The sequence below is a fragment of the Alternaria burnsii genome (assembly GCF_013036055.1).
Source record: "Alternaria burnsii strain CBS107.38 chromosome Unknown 698, whole genome shotgun sequence".
Lineage (NCBI taxonomy): Eukaryota > Fungi > Ascomycota > Dothideomycetes > Pleosporales > Pleosporaceae > Alternaria > Alternaria burnsii.
In genome coordinates, this window is record NW_024066111.1 from 804,097 (window position 1) to 826,323 (window position 22,227).

Genomic DNA, 22,227 nt, shown 5'->3' on the forward strand with positions numbered 1-22,227 from the left:
TCCTCCGCGGCGTCCAATGACGTCGGCAAGGTCCCTGCATAACTTGGGGCCACATCGCCGCTTGGCATTCATCCCCACAAGGACCCTCGGCTTCGTCTTACCGCCATTGCAACGTCGCCTTGCCCTGTAGACATCCATAAACACTCGAAATCAAACTACACTCCTACTCACAAGTCAAGATGAAGATTACCGTCTTCCTCGCTGCTCTGGCTACGGCCGCCGTCGCCGACATCGTCAACAACGAGGCAAGTAGTAACCCAAGGAAGCTGTACAGCATGCGCAACGTACTGACATGTTCTACAGCACCTCAAGACCGAGGTCCTTACCGAAGCCAAGTGCACGCGCAAGACCAAGGTCGGCGACAAGGTCAACGTCCACTACCGCGGCACACTCCTAGACGGCAGCGAGTTCGACGCCTCATACAACCGCGGTTCCCCCTTGAACTTTGCTGTCGGTACCGGTCAGGTCATCAAGGGCTGGGACCAGGGTCTGCTTGACATGTGCCCTGGCGAGAAGAGGAAGCTCACAATCCAGCCCGAGTGGGCCTATGGCTCGCGAGGTGCTGGCCCCATCCCCGCCAACAGCGTTTTGAGTAAGTCGGAATCCTGGGACACACGACGGACAGATGGTCTAACACAAAGCAGTCTTTGAGTCTGAGTTGGTCTCCATCGAGGGTGTCGACAAGGAGGAGTTGTAGAGGGTTTGGACTGACCCGTATAACGAAGATATGCGAGCATGACGTACTAAACGAAGTGAAATACATCCCACAAATCTGGGGTAGTAGTTTCCATGTACATACAGAGCACCAGTTAGGTAGAGAGAATACTACTAGAAACTGCAAGCTTGTTCAGCCTGGCTGCCATGGCATATTCGACCTGATGTGATTCTTGTCAGTACTGTTTATCCCCCGGTTTGTCACGTCATCAAATCCGAGTTTACCATCCATTGCTTTCTATCTCTATATAGCTGCTCCGTTGTTCAGTTCTGCACAGTAGCATATTTAGGTTTGGGTGCTATTGTTCAGTGTCAATACCATTCATCTCCAGTTTCGCCTTCACTTCCACCACTAGAATCTACACATCCACTTCAATTACGGGACTTCAGCTGCAATCTTCAGTCAGGCGAAGAGGATGTGAAGTGCGATGTAAGTTCGCTCCCAAACCTAACAGACTCTAGATACTGTTGCACAGTGGCGTGCTTCTCCATTCTACGACTGTCGTCGCCCTGATTTTCTTTTCGTCTTTACGTGCTTGAACATCGATGCATCGTTTCTCGCTGTCTGCATCATCGCCACCGGCCTTACAATAGGAATGCCGTATGTGTCTGCATGTAGGATGGGACGAGACTCGAGCTGGTTGATTTGTGCAATAGAGCAGAGAGGGTCTATTGCCAAGCTTCTGGCGCTAGCAGCTTGAAAGTGCGGGCGGCTTGTGGACCGAGCCTGAACCGTTCCGCACGCTAGGCTCTGTCTCTAGTCGCCTCCTTCCAACATCAAGCCACGACTGACTATGTAATATCTTTCTCGCTCTATATGTGTTCGACGCGGACCGCCAGCGGTTGAGATGACAATACTAAGAAACGTGTTCCTCATGTACTCAGGTAGGCCTTGGCAAATCAGAGTTTTGGGCCTGAGTGGCGGCGGGAAGAAAACCGTGAATGGGGACTTTGCCGCAATCCTGCAGCTGAACGAGCCTGATGCTCTTCCATCGTTCAAACGCCAAGCTACTAATGCCTCTAAACAGATGAACTTGCCCCTTTGGTCTGCATGTCCGACACGTAGATTTAGCATAAGTAGCATCCTACAAGAACATGCAGAGATTGAGCTGCTTCTTCCTGCTGTTACAGGGTTTGAAAGTTTCGATTGGCTTGCAACTGCCGCGAGCCCGCAGTGAAACCGAGCCATGATAGATTCGAAGGTAAGGAGACGATCTGTCCACGGATATATTGGGCCCGGCTCCTGTATGTAGTCCCTGCGTAAGTCCATCTACATCCCTTCGCTACCAATCCCCACTCTACACCCAATGCCGAATCGCAGTCCGTGGCAACATCTAGAGCGCTTGTACGTGGATCACGCACATGAAGCTTACGAGAGATCCTCAAAATGTGTTTACCGAACGGCTAAAGGAACGAAATAAATCGATAAGGCTCCCCTCGATGCTTTTCCTCTGCCTCGCCTTCTTCTTCACGTCTTGGCCTCACTATGGCACCCATGCAGCGGCTAGCCACGTGCTTCTTGTTGGTTGTTTCTCCGGTGGCTGTCCTTGGCCAATCCTCCTCATTTCCTAATGTCGAACCTGCAGCTACTTTCGTCCCAGCCACTCCGGTAGCAGGCGCACCTCTTCAAGAAGCAGAGAATCTACAGTTGACAGATGCTGTCATTGAGCGGCTCGTCACCGAGCAGGGTGTTTCCGAATATGCGGAATACTTCGCGTTCGACGACAGCACGGCTGCTAGTGATGCGCGTGTACGACGCACAGCTTCAGCATCTTGTAAGACATTTCCTGGAGACTCGGAGTGGCCCAAGGAAAATGTCTGGAACATCTTCAACGTCCTTTTAGGGGGATCACTCATCCCAACCAAGCCTATTGCTGCCTCATGCTACGATTCGAAATGGGGAAAGAAAGACGGTGCAAAGTGTACAGAAGTTACCAATAAATTCACGGATCCGTTGTTCCATCATGCAGATCCTACATCAAGTGAGTAGTTCCCTTCTACAAAGCTCACATAAGTTGTCTAGTAACACTATCTATCTAGATATGTGGCCCATCTTTCAGGGTAGGACATGTATGCCTAAGAATGACACTGACGGCAAATCGTGCACACTGGGCGGATATCCTGAGTACGCAATCAAAGTCACCAACGTGGCGCAGATTCAGCTTGCCATCAATTTCGCAAGAGCGACCAACCTTCGTCTAGTTATCAAGAACACTGGTCATTGCTATCTGGGAAAGTCCACTGGTGCCGGAGCATTAAGTTTATGGATGCACAACATGGACCAAATCGACTATCTTCCCAACTACAAAGGCCCAGGCTATTCAGGGCCGGCTTTCAAGGTTGCTGCTGGAGTTACCGTCAGGCAGATCTATGAAGCTGCGGACAAATACGATGTTACTGTTCTCGGTGCCGTTTCATGGGTAAGCAATGCTGAGGCTATCATGGTTAATTAAGATGACTGACATAAACCAGAGCGTTGGGTGGGCTGGTGGTATGATCACTGGTGGCGGACAGAACCCTCTTGCCGGTGTCTACGGAATGTCAGCCGACCATGTTGTCGCATTTCAAGTGGTAACAGCTGATGGTCGCTTCATCACTGTTTCCGAAGCTTCGAACCCTGACTTGTTCTGGGCGCTTCGAGGTGGCGGTGGCGGTACTTTCGCCGTCGTCGTATCGGTCATCGTTCGCGTGCACCCCAAGATAAACGTCGTTACTGCAGGCTGGTATCTCGATGCTTCGAACAATAGCCTTGAAGACTTCTGGAAGGGTACTAAGAAGTTCTATGAAGTTTTCCTTGACTGGGCAGAGTCAGGCATATACAGCTTTTTCATTATGGGCAACCAACCTCAACCATTCCTCAGCATGGCGTACCTTTTCGCAGCAAATCATACTGCGGAATCATACGATAAGGTCGTAAATCCATTTTTCGACTACCTTGACACGAACAACATCACGCTTACGAAGCCTCATACAAGCGTGGCACACAACAACTTCTACTCAGCCTACCAGGCAGCTTGGGGCTCTAACAACTTCCCTATTGGTCTGGACAACTCGCTTCCGGCAAATCGCATCGTCCCTCGACGCAACTTCCAGGAAAAGTTCAATGAAACTTATGCACTGATCAAGGAACATGTCTCCGCTGGTAAACATCTCCTTGGCTACCACAAGACTCCCGTTAAGTACGCAAATACCAACAACGCCATTAGCCCAGCATGGCGCGAATGTGGCATGTTCATGGTTACCTCATCGAACAAGTCGATGGATCACTCCACACCTGAGGCACTCAAACTTGCGAACAAAGATCTACAGGAAAATATCCTCCAGCCCTGGCGTGACATCTCACCTGTGTCCGAGGGTGGTGGCACATATCTCAACGAAGCCAGCGTCGAAGAGCCCGACTGGCAAGAGTCGTTCTATGGAGGTTACTACCCGAAGCTGAGTCAGATAAAGAGGAAATGGGACCCTACCGATGTTTTCTATGCGACCACTGCTGTTGGAAGTGAGCGATGGGTAGTTCAAGACGGAGAGCAGGGTGTTCAAACCCAAAATGGAAGGCTGTGCAGGGCTTGAGTAAGTGAGAGTTACCACTGATGATGCTTCGAAGCTGAAGATCTCATAACCATAGCATGAGAGCCGGTCGGTATAGGAATGTTTGTCGACTGTGCATTTCCTTTCTCTATGGATCATCTGAACCCGCCCAAGCGCCCCTTCGGCACTAGATATGATACACTAGCGCTTGAATCTCTTTGTTGGGTGATCACAACATGCGAGTGCCCGGGTTTGTGACGCTTAGATCCAAACAAACAGCAATGGAGGTGGATGCGCACTAGGGAACTCATCACTCACCGACACTGCTCACGATTCGGCTATTAATTGGTGTAAAGAACCCGATAGTCTTGCCACGACAGTCTCATGCCTCGATGTTGGATAGAAATTCTGTGAACATGCAGAATCGCGACACACCACCACATTCGGGTCCGAACACCCCAGAAACACAAATGTTGAGATACTCGCCTATCATTACCACAGACGATCTCGCAACTCCCACTAGCTTACCATCTGTATCACTGACTCCAACACCTAAGACATGGAGATGCAAGGCATCCGAGAATCCCACGCAAGATGAGGTAGAGGCCGATTTGTTACTCAAACGTCATCAGCAAGACCTATTGGTTCTTACAAGCTTGAATGACAACTCGACACTGCATTGGCGCCCCTCGTGGTTCAAGCAAGCTCCTTTCAACAACTCAATCTGGACACTTCACAATCCGCCAAACGTAGTGACCGAAAAGCTTCCGAATAGTGTGCCACAAAGCAAAGACTACTATACTCGACGCATGAGACAACAAAGTGATCGACCACCAATCTACATCAAAACCTGGGATCATTGGGATCGATATTGCGAGTTGTATGGAGTGCCACCAGACCTCTTGTCAGAATATCAGGTTGGCCTCATGCGCCTTGGACTACCGCGTACTGAAAAGGGAGCGCTTTGTGGTAAGATGATCACGATCAGGCGGTACGAAAGCACAACTAACAAAGCGTAGCTCCACCGTCATATCCACTCTATCCGGAACCACAACCTAGAGGTTGTGGGCACTACATCCTTGACCTTTCAACATACACAACCCATCTACCGTCCAAGTTCCGTTCTATCAATCATGACGCGGGATTTCCAGAGGATGTCCAAGTTGTCGTTGTACATTCTGATGGTGCGCTAATAGTGGAGCGCAAAGATGAGATGCACAAGCATCGTATCAAATGGACGCTTTCCGACGGCAAGACGGAGAATGGGGGTGATTCGGGATATGACGTTGTTACCGATTCCCTAAAGCAGCAGGGTTCGGCGAGGCGATGGACGTATGTTCCATGGACTAGCGAGCAAGATGAGAGCTGCAAGCGGCTGAGTTTGGTGGTAAAGCTGAAAGTCAACCACAAAAGGAAATATGAGACTACTAGAGAGGATGAAACTACTGGGATAGCGCACAAGACAGAGGACCAGAAGCCAAACAAGAAGAACAATGTGAGCAGAATGCTCAGGGAGCTGCAGTGAGCGACAAAAGCACATTGGTTTAGATAAGCCTTATATCAGAGCTTTTACCGTCGGTTGGTTTATTTGTTGCCTATACAGTAACTCTTTAGATAGATTTTGACGTCGCGTTAACAGATCTACTACCTCTAGCCATCTCTGGGTCTCACTGCACAGTGGTTGGATCGTCCTTTGACACCAAGACGCCTCTATCGTACAAGCCTGTGATGATACCTACGCCTCTTCCCACATCCCGAGCAAAAGTACTACTGCTGCAGAATTCCTGTCCGTTGTTCTTATACAATGTCTTTAGTCCTCCGGTTTCGCTCCACTCAGCCACAAAGCTAGCCGCCGTACATTCGCAAGCCTGCTTCTCATCTTCTGATCCCTGCATATTGCAGTTCGCCCTAGCTTTGCTTACTTTCATAAGTCCTGGCGCAAAGGGATGGCCGGCCATAAGAAGCTTGCCAGAAGCGTCGACAGAAAGGTTGTCGACGCTCGATGGAGCGCGAATGAACTTTCGGAAATGCAACTTGATCGTGTCGGGACTGAAAGTGTAGAAGTTCACTCCCATTTTCGCTGATGAGGCAACAGCTACGGTCGTCGAGTTGAGCATAGCAATACCATTGGCGAAAGGTACACGGACCAACGTCTTTGTGTGCGAGGGGTTATGGATGTCCATATATACGACACTACCCCCAGGAATTCCAGCAAACGTCTCGACTTGCGAAATGAGCGGAGAGATGAGGGACCCAACGTAGTGGTCGTTGGTTACTAGTAGCTTTCCGTCTCCCAAAGAATGAATGGAGTTGGGTGTACAGATCAGCGGATGCTTCAATGTTTGTACATATTTCGCTACTGCGTCTTGGATAGAGACCTGAAATACTTCGATGATGTTTCCGGAATTCCGGGAATGGTTAATGACGTAAAGTGTTGAAGTCGCGGCGTCGAACTCGATGCCCAGGGGTTGGAAGTCTGCTGCATTATTGTAATCAGTCAGAACCAGCGGCTTGAGAACTTCAGATTCTAGAGTGTTTGGGGTTGAATAATCGTAGATCCAGATATGTGGGCTGTCTTCATCGTCTCGCTTGCTTAGAGCTGGAGCGAATGTGCCCTGTAGATGTTAGGTTGTGAAATACAGACATAGTTTCGATTCTGTGAGCAGGTCTCATTGGGAGCTTCGCACCATCACAGTATTCCACTGATCTCTTCCAGGGTTGCAACTCAGGAACGCAATGCCCATGCCCTCTTCGAAGAGCACATCCTCACAGTTGCGGAGCTGATCACGGAACTTGACCTCATGGCTCTTGAAGTTGTTGACGTCCTCAAATTTCCCAGGTCTGTTTCCAAACATCGTTGACAACGCCAGGTAGCGGTCGTATACGTATGGCGCAAGAACGGCAAGCGCTATAAGCAACTGTGTTACGCGTCAGTCATCAGCTGTCGACTGCCCCAGGGCCACGTGGGTCTGAGTTCGAATATTCACATACGATCGATCGACTCGCCATGTCCGTGGTAGCGTGTGTTGACAGAGAGAATATGAACGATGTATCACAAGTAGTGGCACGGCCGAAGATGAAGTTCACTGTGCTGACGGACCGCCTAAACCCCACCAAAAGAGGGGGCAATCATCATTGCATGAGAGTCGTCAGCGTGTCTCTACCTACGGCCTTAGCAGCAAGCGAATCGGTGCTTTCTGTTGGTTTATCGGGCCGCTGGTAACATGGGTACTGGTTGTTCGACGTCGCGACCACAAGGATGCGGATGCGGAGCGAGAGTGGTGTCCGTGCCAGCGAAAGTCCTTTCCTGTCGCAGTACCTACTATCTACATGAACCACCCCAGTTTGTCCATCTTCAACACACCCAACAAATCACATCCGTATGCCGCGCTAAAATATCCAACGACGACGATTTCCACCTCTCGAAGATGGTTATCTTGCGGTACGTGCTCGTCAGGCCAAGTGGCGCGCCTTCGTCTCAGTACCTCGGTTTTTCGCTATTCCTCGCGATCATCTCGGACAACCTATGGCAGCTGATAACGTTCTTCACTGCAATGCCTCACGTGGATAACGGCGAGTGGTTTTTGGGTTCCAAAGACGTCAGTCCGGGTGTACACTGGGCGTCTTCAGTCTGACCGTCTGAGTAGTGTTCCTACTGATGTCGTATGGCAACAGACTCAGCTGCAACTACAGCCCGTATATTTGATGTACGAACTAATCCTATTGCATTGATTTGAGACCTATACGGACATTCATCAACCAGAACTAGGCTTTCACTCATGACAGGTATCGAGGTACAATGCCAAATCTTTCCCAATCTTTGTTTTTCCAAGTCCAGCTCCGTCAACTTTTACCCTAGACAAGATGCCGATCTCGCTTTCCCTTCTCGTGTCTCCACCATACTTGCAGACTCATTTCCAGCTCTTGTAAGTCAAGTCCCATCGAATTCGAGACTGCCAATCTTGTAAAGTGTCCGGTGTTAAGGTGGCGCACGAACTCGGATGAATAGATCTGAAACCTACACAGACCCCAGGTACGGAGTGTAGAATCGAACTCGTGGTGCGTCTCCTTAATAGTCAAACCGTTATCTATCGGAGCCAAAGTCTGGAATTTTCCAGCTAATATTTATGCTCTCGTGAAACCGGATACCCAATGTGGTCAGTGTGGTAGTCGCGAAGATGGTACTTCTCAACCTTTACAGGCATCGATATCAGCATATTGAGTTCTTTGGTGCAAACAGATTTTTCTATTTGCTACGTAAGATATCTGCTCCATGGCGCCCGAACCTCCTTTGGTCCCGATCGAGAACACATCTACATCGCTTCTCATGATACATTTTCTGATCTGTCTATTTTACACTGTGTGCTATCAAGGTTCGCATATACAAACAAACTTGTCAGAGTCACATACCGATGTCTGGCGCGCCACAATTCAAACCATGTGGGGATAGCCGTGGCCGAGATTTAAAACGTTCCCAAATTACGTCAATGTATGATGGAGTTCTGAAGTACACATCTGACAGATAATTTCTTTTTGGAACCGCCAAGTTATACAGGTACCAAGCGTCTGAAAGAGCAGTGATTGCCTAGAGCCTACCTCTCGAGATATGTGCTTATCATAAAACCCAAATATCACGCTAACACATCACTCCTGTCAAAAGATTTAGAGATCGCTACAAGTTTCGGTCCGAGCGAAAAGTGTGCCCAAGGGTAGCTTCCTATATACAAAACGCATTGCTGGCAGTACTGTACCCCAGTTTAGCTTAGTAGAGCCTCCCTGCTGACAATTCCGCGTAGTAATGCTAGCAATTCTTGGAAGCTCTTCCAAGTTGAAGCATCATTCTCCTCATCTCTGTAAGCCCAGACCCTGCCCTTACAATCCTCTATCCCGCCCATAGCCTGCGGATGCCGGGAGATCAGTATATGCCAGGCTTGTTATGAACGAGGTAATTTAGGCTCAATGGCATGAACATGGGGTCATCTGAGAGTGCAGCCTGTCGATGTGAATTCCAGGATTTTGGCAAGATCTCTAATAACGACTGCGATGGCCACGCATGTAGTAGACCGGAAAGTCAAGTCTAGATGCGCATTGGCCGAAATGTCTTCGTGTTGATGGACGGCGCGTTGATGGACGGCGCGTTGATGGACGGCGCGTTGATGGATGCACACGCCTTGGTGGTGTGGAGAGCCGGAACGTGAGCACTAATGCTGCAGTTGGGCAGTCACCGTTGACCTTTGTGGAAGATGGAGCTTCCAAAGTAGCTTCATGCGGAGAGAATCTCCGCATCAGGTAGGTAGAAAGGGGCGCAGAGTCGCCCAGAGGGCGCATACAGATTGTTTTTAATAGCATATACGCGCGCCGCGGATGGCCAACATCGCCATTAGTGTTGGTATGCTGACAAGATGGTATTGAGCAAGTTTGGCAACACCACAAGACGCGACAGCGGGAAGATGTTGAGAAAGAAGACGGCGCACGTCCTTTTCTTGATATCTACAGCTGCCATTCAAGTCGCAGAACAGGAAGTATGTTTGGCTTGACGTGTTGGCTGGAGCTGAGTTGGTCGAGCAGAATATAAGTCACGCGCGCGCCAACGTTCGCGATGAGACCGTCGAAGAGGTGTGTAATCCAATGTGAGCGTCGATTCACACTCTAGAGCTGGCAAGGACACGAGAGACCTAGAAGAACGGAGCCGATAGGGGCGTGGCTCGCAGTGGCTTATTGGCTTGGCGATACTGTGTAGAGTGTTGGGTGACCGCCGCGATGGCGGGATTGTTCCCGGGGCTTGGGGGCTACGTCCCCAACACCACAACACGTCTTTCATCCAACGTCGACATTCAGCGAGACAAAAGCGACATCTACATCACCTCCCAGGCGTTTGGGAAGCAACGCAACTTCTAGCGATCGTTGCAAAGTTACCATTGTAACGCTGCCCCTCGCAACGCCTTGTAGCGGCTACCTGCCGGCACAGCAGCTGCACAGAACGAGCCTTATTGCCGCGCAAGGGGCAATCTTTGGCGAAGGCGTCAGGGACCGCGCCGCCTAGAGAGAATGGTGCCCCGTTTTTCTGGCCAGAACGTCGCTCGATCTGGTTAACTTTTATTGCATTGAACAGACCAACGCATCACCGACCTATCAGAACCGTTAGACTTACAGACCGTGATCTGGTCGAAAGCTTCTATTACCCGAATCGCTTGTAAGTCGTCAGCCGAAGAAACGAGTCTTGCTTGCACGGGGGGCCCGTCGTGGCTTTATTAGCAGGCCAGGAATGAGCTGGTGGCTTGAAGGATTCGCAGCTTCCATGGCAATCATCATAAGGGCCGGCCGTTCCCATGCATTGATATGTTCTGGAGGCTGCTAAATAAATCGACGAAAGGCTGTTCAAACCATCTTTCGGGTTGCGATCGACATTGATAAGCAAGTCCCTCCAACTGGTTGTCACTCTTTGCCTTTTCACAGTTACGACCGTTCCCCTACCCCTGGCGGCCCGCAAAAAGCCCTCGGACACTTGTTGAACCGCTGCAAGGTACCATCAGTACCTGAGAGTTGGACAAAGTGGTCATCGACAACGACCGTAAACCGCCTGGCCATCACCAAAGTTCGGTCATGGGCCTCAGGACTCTGAAGAGATTCTGCGTTTAATAATAGCATCATCAACGGCTATAGCATCCTTTATTGGATATGGGTTCACAATGTTTCGTACGCGAGTCGGTAGCGATCCTGTCGCACCATAATCCCCTGCCAACGCGGAAGAGGCAACACGAAAACGGCTGCTGCGGAGTCCCCTTATATCTGCGAGTGTCACCACGTATCGGCTTCCAATTTCGCGCGTTGCTTCTGCTGCTCGTCGTATTTCTATCCTGCAGTTCCCAGGCTGCACCCGTATCCGCAACGGAAACACATGGTGATCGACCGGCCCTGCTCGTGGAAGACGACCTTGCTTGGACAGGATCGGCATTGTATCTGGACCTCAGCCCGCCGCCATCCGCCTCGCTGTTGATGCCTCCTCTAAAACGCGACGACGATGTCACGCAAACACCCTCTGCTCCACTGTCGGAACGAGCCATCAATACCGACTCTAATACCGCCGATAGCTCCAAATTCGAAGTTCCCAAGGCATTCGATACAGGGTTCTCAAATAATTTTACCAACTCATGCGCAAACTTCCTCAATCGCCTGCGTTCAAGTACAGAATTCAACAACTGCCACCCATTTTCCTTATTGATACAGGTATGTTCAATGAGAGACTCAAAGAAAGTCTCGACTAACAGGCTGCAGACATCAAGTGGCTTTTTCGATGCCTCGAAATCTACGCTCCGTATTACACAAACCCTCGATGCGACCTGCGAAGTAGACGCAGCGCAATGCAAACCGATCCTGGACAATTTTGCGATAGATCTACTGTCAGAGACGGCATGCAAATCTGACTATGAAAGCGACAATCCCTTGGTACTACAAGCTTACAACGGCCTCGTCGCATACCAGCCATCGTATCAGGCAAGTTGTTTGCACGATGACCAAGGGAACTATTGTTTCGCAAATGCCGTGAGCAACACGTCGTCACCAGGAGACTCATACCCATATTACCTACCCGTTGGACAAGAACTTCCCGGTGGATCACGGCCAACTTGCAACTCGTGCCTACAACAAGCAATGAGCGTCTTTTCTTATTACGGCAATAACGCTACGCAACCTCTTTCGAAAACCTACACCTCAGCCGCTCAGCAGATCTCAATAGCATGCGGCTCAACCTTCGTTAATGTCACAGCCGCCCCTCTCAAAGCTGCTGCACCGACTACGAACGTCACAATCACACCTACGATAACCTTGATCCTAATGTTTGTACTTTATTTCTTCCAGTGATGGAGCGATACCCTATATCAACTATTCTTGTAAATACTTTACCTTAGTCCCTGTCGATGCTTAGGATCGACTGTTCATTAGCGACGGCGCATGGGAGGATTCACTTTTTGTCATGATTGACTGTTGCAGAGCTGAAGGGGATACCCATGGATCTTCTGACCCACAGAATTGGCCGTCATCGCGATTGGCCTTTGTCCAAATACAAGGCGATCTGTAGATGTACAAAGTTTGTCTCTAGTGAGGCGTCTTATTTAGATCAATAACAGACTATGATCGAAAGATCAAAAGTTAGCTACACGAAAAGCAATCTTGAAAATTGTTTCACGAATACCAGTATTCAGGGCTTGCTTAGTGATTGGCCATCCGTCCGTTTGTACAATATGAAGGGCCATGGCATAGCCCACGGACCCGGGAAACTTCGACGCCAATGCTACACAATCTATCCGTCACGATCGCGCACTTAGGTCCGCTCCCGCCAATGATGTGCAGACACCCTGTCTACATCATCGTCATTTCGTTTCTGACCGAAGCATTTGTTTCCGAAGACGAGATTGCACCATAATACCTAGGTGTGCGATGCACATGGAAGCTCCATGTAAAGGCGGACGACAATGATATGTGGATCTGCGAACGTCACACGTCAGCGCATGTGCAACTGTGGGTCTGACCAGCTCCTCGGCATATCTTCTCGATCTCCTCCGAAAGAGCTATTCCGGTAGCCTGAAACGCGGAAGCTGATCACGTGCGGGTCACACTTGTGGGGTGCCGTGATTTGGCAGAAAGCGGTCGCCTGGCACGTCACGCATCAACGTTGTGCTTCAGCTTCCCGTGGTCGGGCCGTTTGTGCAACGTCGAGAACGTGGGCTCGCTTTGTATTCTGAACTTTATCGTGATCGTCTCAAGACCGGCTGATGGAGAAATTGCCGGGTCGTTCAATATGGCCGTGGACTAATTCCGCAGAACAATCGAAAGAATCCCGCTCCCCGGTGGAGCTCAGGACCATCCTGTCATCTCCAACGCCTTAACCCTTGCATGGATAATCCGCGCAGTCGTTGGTCGTCAGCTGTGACAGGCCAGCCTCTTCCTGGCCCATATGTCAAACACTTCATGCGTTTGAAAGGCCCGACCACTCTTCTGTCAGCCGTGTCCCATGCTCATTCTTGTACCTGAGACGTCCAGCTTCGCCGCGAGGGTTTGCTATGCGCGTCCCTTCCACTCTCATTCCTTCATGACTTGTGCTCGTTAAGAGAGTCTATAATCGGGCTGGGACCTGTCTTTTCGTCTTGCTTTACGGCATAGTCACTCTCTTCATTGCCACCACGCTCTTTACACACACTCACTACCAAAGCAACTTTTCGAGCACTATCCACTCCTTTGGTGCTATCCTTTGATCGCAATCCACGCTCACATTGATAAACGACATTTCATATTTGAAACTCACGATGACCGACGTCATGGCTCAACGGGGCCTATTATCTGCTCCTGCCTCCAGACAAGACATTGTCAGCGCGCTGCTCAACGATTATGGCAACTCCTTTGGCCGGGGCGACGCGTCTCCTTCAGCATATTCACCTGTGCCTGCGGATAAGGAACTTCCTCCACCCCCGCCGCGATCAGATAGCATTGCGCGCAAACCGCTACCAGCTGCGCTGAGGATGCAAGCAAAATTTCAACTGAGAGGTAAGCAAGAACTTCTTGAATTTGAATGTAAAAAATGGCCATTGTTTGTGTACATTGAATGAGTGGTTGCGAGTATCCGGCGCGTCACTTACCACGACTGGACTTGATTTCATCAGTTTTTGAGCGAAATTTGCTAACAGACCACAGATGATCAAGACGCACCTGTCTTTCCAGCAAGTCCAGTTCCAGGATCTCCACCAAGAAGAAGAATTCAATCACGTAGCCTGTCTCGTGAATCTAAACCAGCATCTCTGAAGCTCACCATCAGCAACGGATCAACAGCAACAGTCCCACCTACTCCAGTATTCCCGGCACGATCTGAGTCCCTCCCTTCCTCAGGGGCAGAAGAGAGGGATCTTCCACCTCCACCACCGGCCAAGTCGGAAAGGCGGAAGTCAATCAAGCAGTTTGATGCAAGAAACGGCTCTTCACTGCCAGCAACAGATCTTTCGAGGAACGACTCACTCCTTTCCCAAGACGGGAACAGAGACCCGACAGAATTTTCTAACGAAACTGTCTCCCCGATCGTCAAGCGCAAAGCAGTTCCAGACCAAGGACTCAAGAAGTTCAAGAGCTTGGCGGAATTGACCAACGGACCACGAGGAAGGAAGGGCGCTCCAATGCCTCCTACATCTGCACCTAGGGACCTTAGCGTAGACAGTCAACGATCAGATGCTATGCCCCGAAAGGCCAGTGTCGATAGTCAAGCAAGCATGACAGAGGAGCAGTCGCGTAACATGGAAGCGCAACTTCCGCCAACGCCAGATGAGGAACAAGAAGATGCCAAAGTCCCCGCGCCTCCCAAGAAAGTTTTCACAGGCCTCCCATCGAACCCTCGTGTCAAAGCCCCGGCCTCCCCTCTCCACGCCCGCGGTAAAAGCAGCACAGGTTTCAACGTTTTGAAGGTATATATTCGCCTCCCTTTTCCTTCTCCAGTACTTGTACGATAGTCGTACTGTGTGACAATGTCGCAAAATCAAGGGTACTTGGATCCTTTTCCAATCATAGCACGTTGATCGCTGACCGATACTGTGTAGGCAATGAGGCCGGCTCCTCCAATTCCCACGAAAGATGTACATACGATTACGCCCGAGATGACACCTTCTCCGACGCTGAAGCCAGTCTTAGCCAAGAAGGATGGTGAGATCTCTCCGGTCTCACCATTACCACCTCCAAGCGAGAGGAGACCATTCAGTTACGAGCCTGCTGTCGCTGTTGCTGCTGTTGAGCCCCAGCAAAAGCCACTGGAACAAGAACAATCATCAGCACCAGCTGATCCAGCACCCCAAATCAACACAACTCCAGCCGAGACCCAAATACCCGTCCGAACAACATCTCTCGACCTTCCCGAGCCATCCCCAGGCGTCCGACCCACGAGCGCTCCATCCCGCCCAACATCCTCCGACCTACAAGATCTAAACCTCTCTCCCTTCCCCGGTCCTTCCGTCCCAACATCTCCCGTCGACAACGCCCCCACCGAAACCACGACACCAGCATCGCCCCCTCCCTTCACACCTTTGACCCGCCACCCGATCCCCTTACCCGTCTCATACATCCCACGGATAACGCCCTCGCAACTCTCCTGCTACACTGGACATCGCCACAACATCTGGTCCAACAACATCTTTCAGCCCATGGGCTGCATGGTATGCCATGAAAACGACAAAGACAGGAAGTGGGCGTGTACTTGGTGTCAATTGCGTATCTGCCGTAGCTGCAGTGATGAATTGAGGGCAGTTCCTGGAAGGGATTTGGGGATTCTGCTGGAGGCGAGGGCGAAGGGGCAAGCGGTAGTGGCTGAGGGGATGAAGAAATTGGAGCAAGAGGAGGGATTTAGGATGGTTGTCGAGGATGCTGACGGCGAGGAGGAGGGTGAGAGAAGAGACAGGGAAAGGGGTGCTTAAAGGTCCTGATTTGACTGGAGTTTCGTTGGTTCTTTCATTCCCAGCATAGGCGCGTTGGGTGGATGATTTACTTCTTCACATGATATCACATTTACGCGAAGCTGGAGTTGGATCGAGAGTTTACCTAGAATGCTGTGCATTATTTAGCTAGCACAACCACTGCCTCGACGGCAAATTTCATCACCATGTTCAATAACATCTGCATATTGCCAGACGCATTCTGCACTTGTGACTTGATAGTTTGCCTACTACCTGCTTCCCTTCATCTCCTGTAATATCCTCACTACCTGCGGTAAAACCTTCTCGGCGTTCTCACTCAAGCGGGCTGCTTCCCGGCCGGTATTCGTGTCTTCAACGTCTCCAAAGAAGGTTTCTTCGCCTCGGACGCCGCCCATGTTCAATATTCCAATCGGCATTTGCATCTCCTTTGCCTTCTTGACTAGCCTCCACGCAGAGTATGTTGCAAGACTACTACCAATGACTAGTATCCTACCGGCGGCATCGACAGCCTCTTCGGCAGCGACCTTGGTGGGGGCGGGTATAGACTCGCCGAACATAATGACAGCTGGCTTGAGCACCCCACCTTCGCTCGCGGGATCCCATGCGCCATCTTTGTCAACTTTTACGCGGACTGTGCCTCCGTCTGCACGCTTTGGTGGCTTCTCCAAGCAAGTTGGACATGGTGGGTATCTGAACGTGGTATACGGGGCATCTGGAACATCAACGTCACCATCTGGATTCGACTTGAGCCCTTTCTTCCGACGCTCGTCGGGGTTCTCAGTATCTAGAGCGCCCGACTCGATCATTTCGGCGAGGAAGGCAGCCCATGAGGGGTTCAAAGTAGAGAGTTGGTCTTGAAATGAACGACGCGAGTATTCATTGCGACAGGTCAGGCAGACGAGGTTACGCAGGTAGCCGTGTAGCTCGATGGTAGGAAGCTGCGGGTGCGCCTTTGGGTGGAAGGAATCTACATCTAATGGGTCCATTAGTATTGCATCTCGACACCAAGTTCCTGTCACGTATAATCGGTGAGGCTTGCCAGGTCAAACTTACTCTGGGTAATTACACTCCCAACCACACCCATCCGTCCCAACTCTCCACAAGCCTCATGCGCCTTGTTCGGTTTCGCTTTCTCTAGATTCGTCCAGCCTAGGAAACTTCTCGCCCAGTATCTCTTCCTCGCCTCATGGCTGTCGCAGAATTCGTGAAAATACACCGGTCGATACGTCTTATTCAGCGTATACGTGCCATTCGTGCCTCTGTAGTCGGCCAAGCCAGAAGCTACCGAGATGCCAGCACCAGTAAGCAGCAGCGTCTTTCCAACATTCTCCCCACGGTCGAGCCGGCTGGAGAGTCTCGACTGAAGAGCCCTCGAAAGTGTAGTAGACTTGGATAACGAAGGCGACAGAAAGTCGACCAAAGCACTAATAGCACCGCTGGCCGTCGTCGCGCTCGCGGGAATGATCCTAGGCGCCGGAAGGGGATCGGTGTAGGGAACGCGAAGGAGAGGGGCTCGGGGCATCGCTCAATCGCACACGTTCAAACATTGTGGTTTCGCGCATTGTGAGAAATTGGGGGCCAAGTGTCTGGCGCGCACACCCGAAATGGTGGTTATGTCATGATACGCTTTTAGCGCGGCACCATCGTTCTCCGAGATCGACGGCAGACTCGCGTGTCATCGCGTGTCAGAGCCTTAGGTGAGCCGCATGCTTCGTCGCGTGGTGAAGCGTGACGGGTAGCTATCTTGCCGCTGCAGGAAGATGTCTATTTGGAGGCTGCATCACGATGCACGATTGTATCGGTTTTCTTTGATGCTTATGTTTGGGGATTGCGGGGTCAGGTAGAATATGGGTGAGGCTGTGTGCGTATTGGGGGCTATGCTGTTGTTGCAACACAGAACGTGACCGGACTACCTACGGCTTGGGAAGTCGACGCATATGGATTCTTGTGCCTGTCAGATAGACATCGCTGCAGATTACTTGGAAAGTCGCGTTGGAAGGTATAGTCTCCATACATGTACATCGGAGGATCTGAGCAGCTCCCTATAGTCAATGACAGCTTCACCACTATTGAGCATGCATGATAGACAGTAAAACGAAATAATTAACATTGACAAGAAATGTATGGCTGCACAATCTGCGAGGGAGTTTTGTTCCAATGCTCACGTGCTGCCATGAAAAGCATGTACTGAAAAGTTGAAGAAAAAAAAAACGCCAATTAAGCCTCCGTCGTGTCGCCGGTACAGGTGGAAGCGAGTGTCCTGGTATTCCGTCCTGATTACAGTCCTCCATGCGAATGTAGAATGCTCAAGGGGTATAAGAAAACTACCAATGTGAGTAGTTGGCGTTTGTCGTTGAGGTAATGTTTGGCGAAGAGAGCTACCAGAGGGGGTAAACTCTAATATCGGAGTGTTTCCGATGGGGTATTGGTACAGAAAGAAACCGCTTGCCGTCTTAGGCGCAAGACGAAAGTTCGTAAGGATCGTGACAAGGAGATGTAAGACGGATAAGAGATGTTGAAGAAAGGCCAAGTTTGCTGGCAATGGCACTGAGCGTCTATTGCTGGTGCGAAAGATGATGCGAATGCGGAGAGTATTGCATCTGCTGCGGCATGGTCTGCTGCATCGGCGGCTGCATATTTTGCTGCATCGATGGTTGCATTGATTGTTGCATTGGCTGCTGCATCGATGGTTGCATGGGATGTTGTTGGTGCTGTTGCATCGGTTGCAGCATGGACTGGATGCTCGGTACCCGTTGTTGACGCTGCATAGGGTAGCTTGGGTATGCGGAGTAATGAGTATCGGGGATTGTGGACAGGGTGTGCAAGTCCACATGATGATCCTCTTGTTCTTCTTCGAGGTCAGAAACGCCTACTCCACTATCTTCATGGTCGTGGTAGGTACCATTCTCGAGCTTCTTCTGCGCTGACCTATAGGCCTGGGTAAGATTCTTTAGCCCCTTCTCCATACACTAAGTGAAGTTAATATCAGCTGTTTCAGTATTACTTATGAGCGCACATGACGTACCTTTGTCTCTACCAGTTGCCACTTCTCTCCAACCCGGGCAGCTAGCATACTCCACATGTCCCGTCGCACCTCCATATAGGCTTGTGCTAGCACGTCCAGCTTCACGCCGTCCCATTGCTCTGCATTCTGCCTCTCCATCAACCGTTCGTGCCGTTTGCGACAAGCATTGGGGGTCTTAGAAGGGAAGTGTTTTGGTCCGATTTGGTTCCAGTTGAGGCCCTGTGCCCTGGCCTGGATAAGTGTTTCGTCATCTTTAGCTGACCAGGAGGAGCTCCGAGTTCCGCCTGCGGCTGATGCGGTCGATACAGAAAGGCGGTGCGCTGGACCCTTTTCAATCTTAGGCATGTTGACCAATTGAAAGAAAAGACTATCGAGACAAGAAACTTATGACTGGAACAGAGATATAGAAAGACGGGGGGAGGATGAAGTTGAGAGTAATGGAAGCGACCGAGGAGGATATTATGATTAAGGTAAAGCTGGCGCAGGAGAACGACAGTGACGTATGAGGAACGAAAGGTAGGAGATATCCTCGAGAGTGAAAACGAAAGAGCTGCTGTTCGTACCTTTGGGTTTGTGTTGTCTGAGGCCTAAATCAAGGGGTATGGCGAACGTCTTTATACAATGAGCCGCACACTGAGCCTCCATCGACAACAAAGACCAGTAGGTCTCTCGGAGAATTGTTTTGAAACCTGGACATGTTTCTGTAATCGCCGGATCGATCTGTATCTACCGAGAATGGGATGTGCGACTAGGCGAAGAGGAGGCTGTTCACTGGGTCGTGGCTCCAAGCGCCATCATAAGGGACCAGGGCAGGCCAAATTTGGGCCTGTGAATGGTCGAAGTACAAAACGTGAGCGGTTCGTCCCTCGAACAAGGGAGAGTAGACTGTAGCGAAAGCGCCTGTTTGAGAATATCTGCTGCACTCCCTAATGCGGCTGTGTCTAAGAATAATACTGCTGCTGAGTGGTGGAGGGGCAGCGATGGAGGGGAAGGGCGGCTAATCTGGCGCTGATTCGACGAGCGCATATGGCCCAAATAAAGACCTTGGCAAGCGACACAAGGGCAAGGGGTGCCTCACCAGGCCGGAAACTTGTAGGACGTAGTCATCAATACTCAGTAGGGCTGAGCTCGGGAACCTGCAGATAGACGCAGGTGCGGAAACGTGGAGTGGAAGGTCAGCAAGCCGTTCCAAAGAAGCCCGCGCTATGGGCTCTGGAGGTTCAAAGAAACCCTGGATGGCTTCATAATAGCAGACCCATACACAGAAAAAGAACATGCGGCCGGCCGACAGCCCGCGAGGCGCTCACGATAGGCGCGGTCACTGGATGGGCGAGTGTGGGTTGTGGGTCGTTTCAGCAAACAAGATCACAGATCACAGCGGGACCGCGGGAAGAGCCGAAAGCACGTTCTGTCCAAGGCTCCCATGAGAAGCGCCCGTGAACTGCTGCCGGCCATTACTGTGCCTCTGGCGAACGTTGATGATCGATGCCTGACAAGCTGTAGCAGTGTTTCGAAAGCGCTAGACTGCACCGCTTGCGGTCGGATCGGAACTGACGCGCCCCGGAGCAATAGCAGAGACAGGTATATGCAAGAGGTTTCCGCGCTTCATTACCCACACATTCAAGGTATGGGCATAGCCGAGCGGTAGATGACAAGAAGCTGTAGTCTGGTCGTGCGACACCGATAAATTTTCTCGATTCGACAAACCGTCAGGTCGCACAAGAGAAGCGTTCGTCTGATGCCTGGGCGTAGATGGTCGTTAACACAGCCTCGTCCCTCAGCCCCAACCTCGGCATCCGAATTCACAAAAATCGATAACGGCATGCACCAAGCCTCCTTCATACCGACATCGTCACATTTTGCAATTCTCCATTCAACCGCGGACTGAGCGTTCCGTATCGCATGTTCGAGAAAAAGAATCCCTAGGCTCTGGATTGTAGCTAGATGGGATATTTCGAAAATAGTAACCGCTCAGTGCTGGCGGCGAGTGTGCTTGAATAACTAGGTAGCTCGCTAATTTGTGGAAAGAAACCCATGAGCTAATCTTTGACCTTCTACCACTCGATCTTTGTAAAAGCGCGAATTTCTCTCCAACATACCGTCTAAGATGGACTAAATTCACATATCGTGACACGCACACGCGCTCGATATCCAAATCGCTACGCGTGTCGGATCTACTCCGGTCTTGCACGGAAGTAACTAACCCAGAATCACTCACGGAACCCGGCAACTCGTTACAAAGCCCATGCTATTCGTGGACGGACGATTGAATGCACTCCGCGAGCTTGAGGGTTATGGAGCGTAATTTCGCTCTGCTGCTTCACGGGCGCTTGAGCGGCACCTGGTGGATTGGAGGATACTGCTTACGAAAGCAATGTGTCAAGCAAGTGTGTTTACTGCTCACTAGCCTTTCGACTACCGCTTCCAGTTGCCTTCTTCACGTACTCAGCTGGCAAGGACCGTCCTGGCTCGACGATCAAGATTCGAGTTGAGCCAGCAGCCCGGTTGATGTATGCTAAGATCACATCCAATACGCCATCTCAGGGGACATAGATATGCATAAAGCCGATGTGATTGAATATGAGATCACAGGTCCACTGACGCGATGGTGTTGACGGAGTTGCTGCTTGATGGGTGCTCCGGAAGCAGAAAGGGGATACGCTAGTGCAGCCGAGGTCACTCTGCCCCTGTCCATCATCGCTCTTCTCCTTGCCATCTTTACATTCACCCCGCAAGTCCTTCATCGACCGCCCGAGCCAACGGGCATCTTGACATGTGCTAGGAGCATTGACGTGGCTTAGGAACAAATACATGCAGCTGCCGTTATGAGCTTCAACACGACGTGTGACTCTCTTGGCCGCAGATGGCGCATTGAAAGCTGCTATCGCAATTTACACTTGACCATATCTGCCATTGTACAACTGCACTCGCAACTCGAAGGAAACAGCCAACTTGGCAATACAGCGACTTCTTGCCCCAGTCCTGAGCCTAGTATCTCAGACGAAGATCAACTAAGCATCACTCGAAACTTGACTCCATACCAAACAAGCAGCTGATCTTGTGAAGATGTTCGTCCTGGTACCCAAGTACCTTCCCAGCATGTACCGAACATTGCAGTTCAACACGCCTTGAACAACGAACACACGTTCATTTTCGCATGTGATCTGGTTTCTGGTGGTTGCGCAACAGCAAGCCCTTGTCGCCCGCTTAACAAGCATACTGATCATTAGCCGGTCTAAATCCTTGACCCCAGCATTGAGCCTTGATCCACGACAATGCTGCTCGGTCTTATACCTGTTTCCGTCATCCGCGTCACCCACCGTGTGTCCATCACCATACAACACCATGACTAGCGCGAGCTTAGCTCTGGTAAAAATGTGATATTCACACCGGCTTGGTGTTGCGGGGTTGAATATTGCTTCTGCAAGGGCCTATATACAAAGGACCACGGTTCCCTTCCCAAGTTGATCTCAGGCTATCGTCTTGTTTGACGCTCGTTTGCTTACCTAAAGTCAC

The 22,227-nt window shown here is 50.7% G+C and overlaps 7 protein-coding genes across 7 annotated transcripts; 4 read left to right on the forward strand and 3 right to left on the reverse strand.

Moving 5' to 3' along the window:
- Positions 1-179: 179 nt before the first annotated feature.
- Positions 180-697, forward strand: GT037_004435 (fk506-binding protein 2 precursor; the record flags this gene model as incomplete). The annotated part of the gene is made up of 3 exons (XM_038929482.1): positions 180-233; positions 304-592; positions 645-697. 3 exons carry the CDS (start codon positions 180-182, stop codon positions 695-697), a joined length of 396 nt encoding a protein of 131 aa, XP_038787754.1.
- A 1,503-nt stretch (positions 698-2,200) lies between these two features.
- On the forward strand, positions 2,201-5,767 carry GT037_004436 (uncharacterized protein; the record flags this gene model as incomplete). Its single annotated transcript, XM_038929483.1, has 5 exons — positions 2,201-2,696; positions 2,755-3,134; positions 3,187-4,271; positions 4,646-5,211; positions 5,262-5,767. 5 exons carry the CDS (start codon positions 2,201-2,203, stop codon positions 5,765-5,767), a joined length of 3,033 nt encoding a protein of 1,010 aa, XP_038787755.1.
- Positions 5,768-5,909: 142 nt separating this feature from the next.
- Positions 5,910-7,251, reverse strand: GT037_004437 (uncharacterized protein; the record flags this gene model as incomplete). Its single annotated transcript, XM_038929484.1, has 3 exons — positions 5,910-6,857; positions 6,930-7,160; positions 7,234-7,251. 3 exons carry the CDS (start codon positions 7,249-7,251, stop codon positions 5,910-5,912), a joined length of 1,197 nt encoding a protein of 398 aa, XP_038787756.1.
- Positions 7,252-10,920: 3,669 nt separating this feature from the next.
- On the forward strand, positions 10,921-12,102 carry GT037_004438 (c6 zinc finger domain-containing protein; the record flags this gene model as incomplete). Its single annotated transcript, XM_038929485.1, has 2 exons — positions 10,921-11,469; positions 11,518-12,102. The coding sequence occupies 2 exons, from the start codon at positions 10,921-10,923 to the stop codon at positions 12,100-12,102; spliced, it is 1,134 nt and encodes a 377-aa protein (XP_038787757.1).
- Positions 12,103-13,544: 1,442 nt separating this feature from the next.
- On the forward strand, positions 13,545-15,686 carry GT037_004439 (uncharacterized protein; the record flags this gene model as incomplete). The annotated part of the gene is made up of 3 exons (XM_038929486.1): positions 13,545-13,782; positions 13,930-14,687; positions 14,820-15,686. The coding sequence occupies 3 exons, from the start codon at positions 13,545-13,547 to the stop codon at positions 15,684-15,686; spliced, it is 1,863 nt and encodes a 620-aa protein (XP_038787758.1).
- Positions 15,687-15,934: 248 nt separating this feature from the next.
- Positions 15,935-17,208, reverse strand: GT037_004440 (dhs-like nad fad-binding domain-containing protein; the record flags this gene model as incomplete). Its single annotated transcript, XM_038929487.1, has 2 exons — positions 15,935-16,659; positions 16,740-17,208. 2 exons carry the CDS (start codon positions 17,206-17,208, stop codon positions 15,935-15,937), a joined length of 1,194 nt encoding a protein of 397 aa, XP_038787759.1.
- A 1,033-nt stretch (positions 17,209-18,241) lies between these two features.
- GT037_004441 (uncharacterized protein) lies at positions 18,242-19,056 on the reverse strand (the record flags this gene model as incomplete). Its single annotated transcript, XM_038929488.1, has 2 exons — positions 18,242-18,655; positions 18,712-19,056. 2 exons carry the CDS (start codon positions 19,054-19,056, stop codon positions 18,242-18,244), a joined length of 759 nt encoding a protein of 252 aa, XP_038787760.1.
- Positions 19,057-22,227: the final 3,171 nt, after the last annotated feature.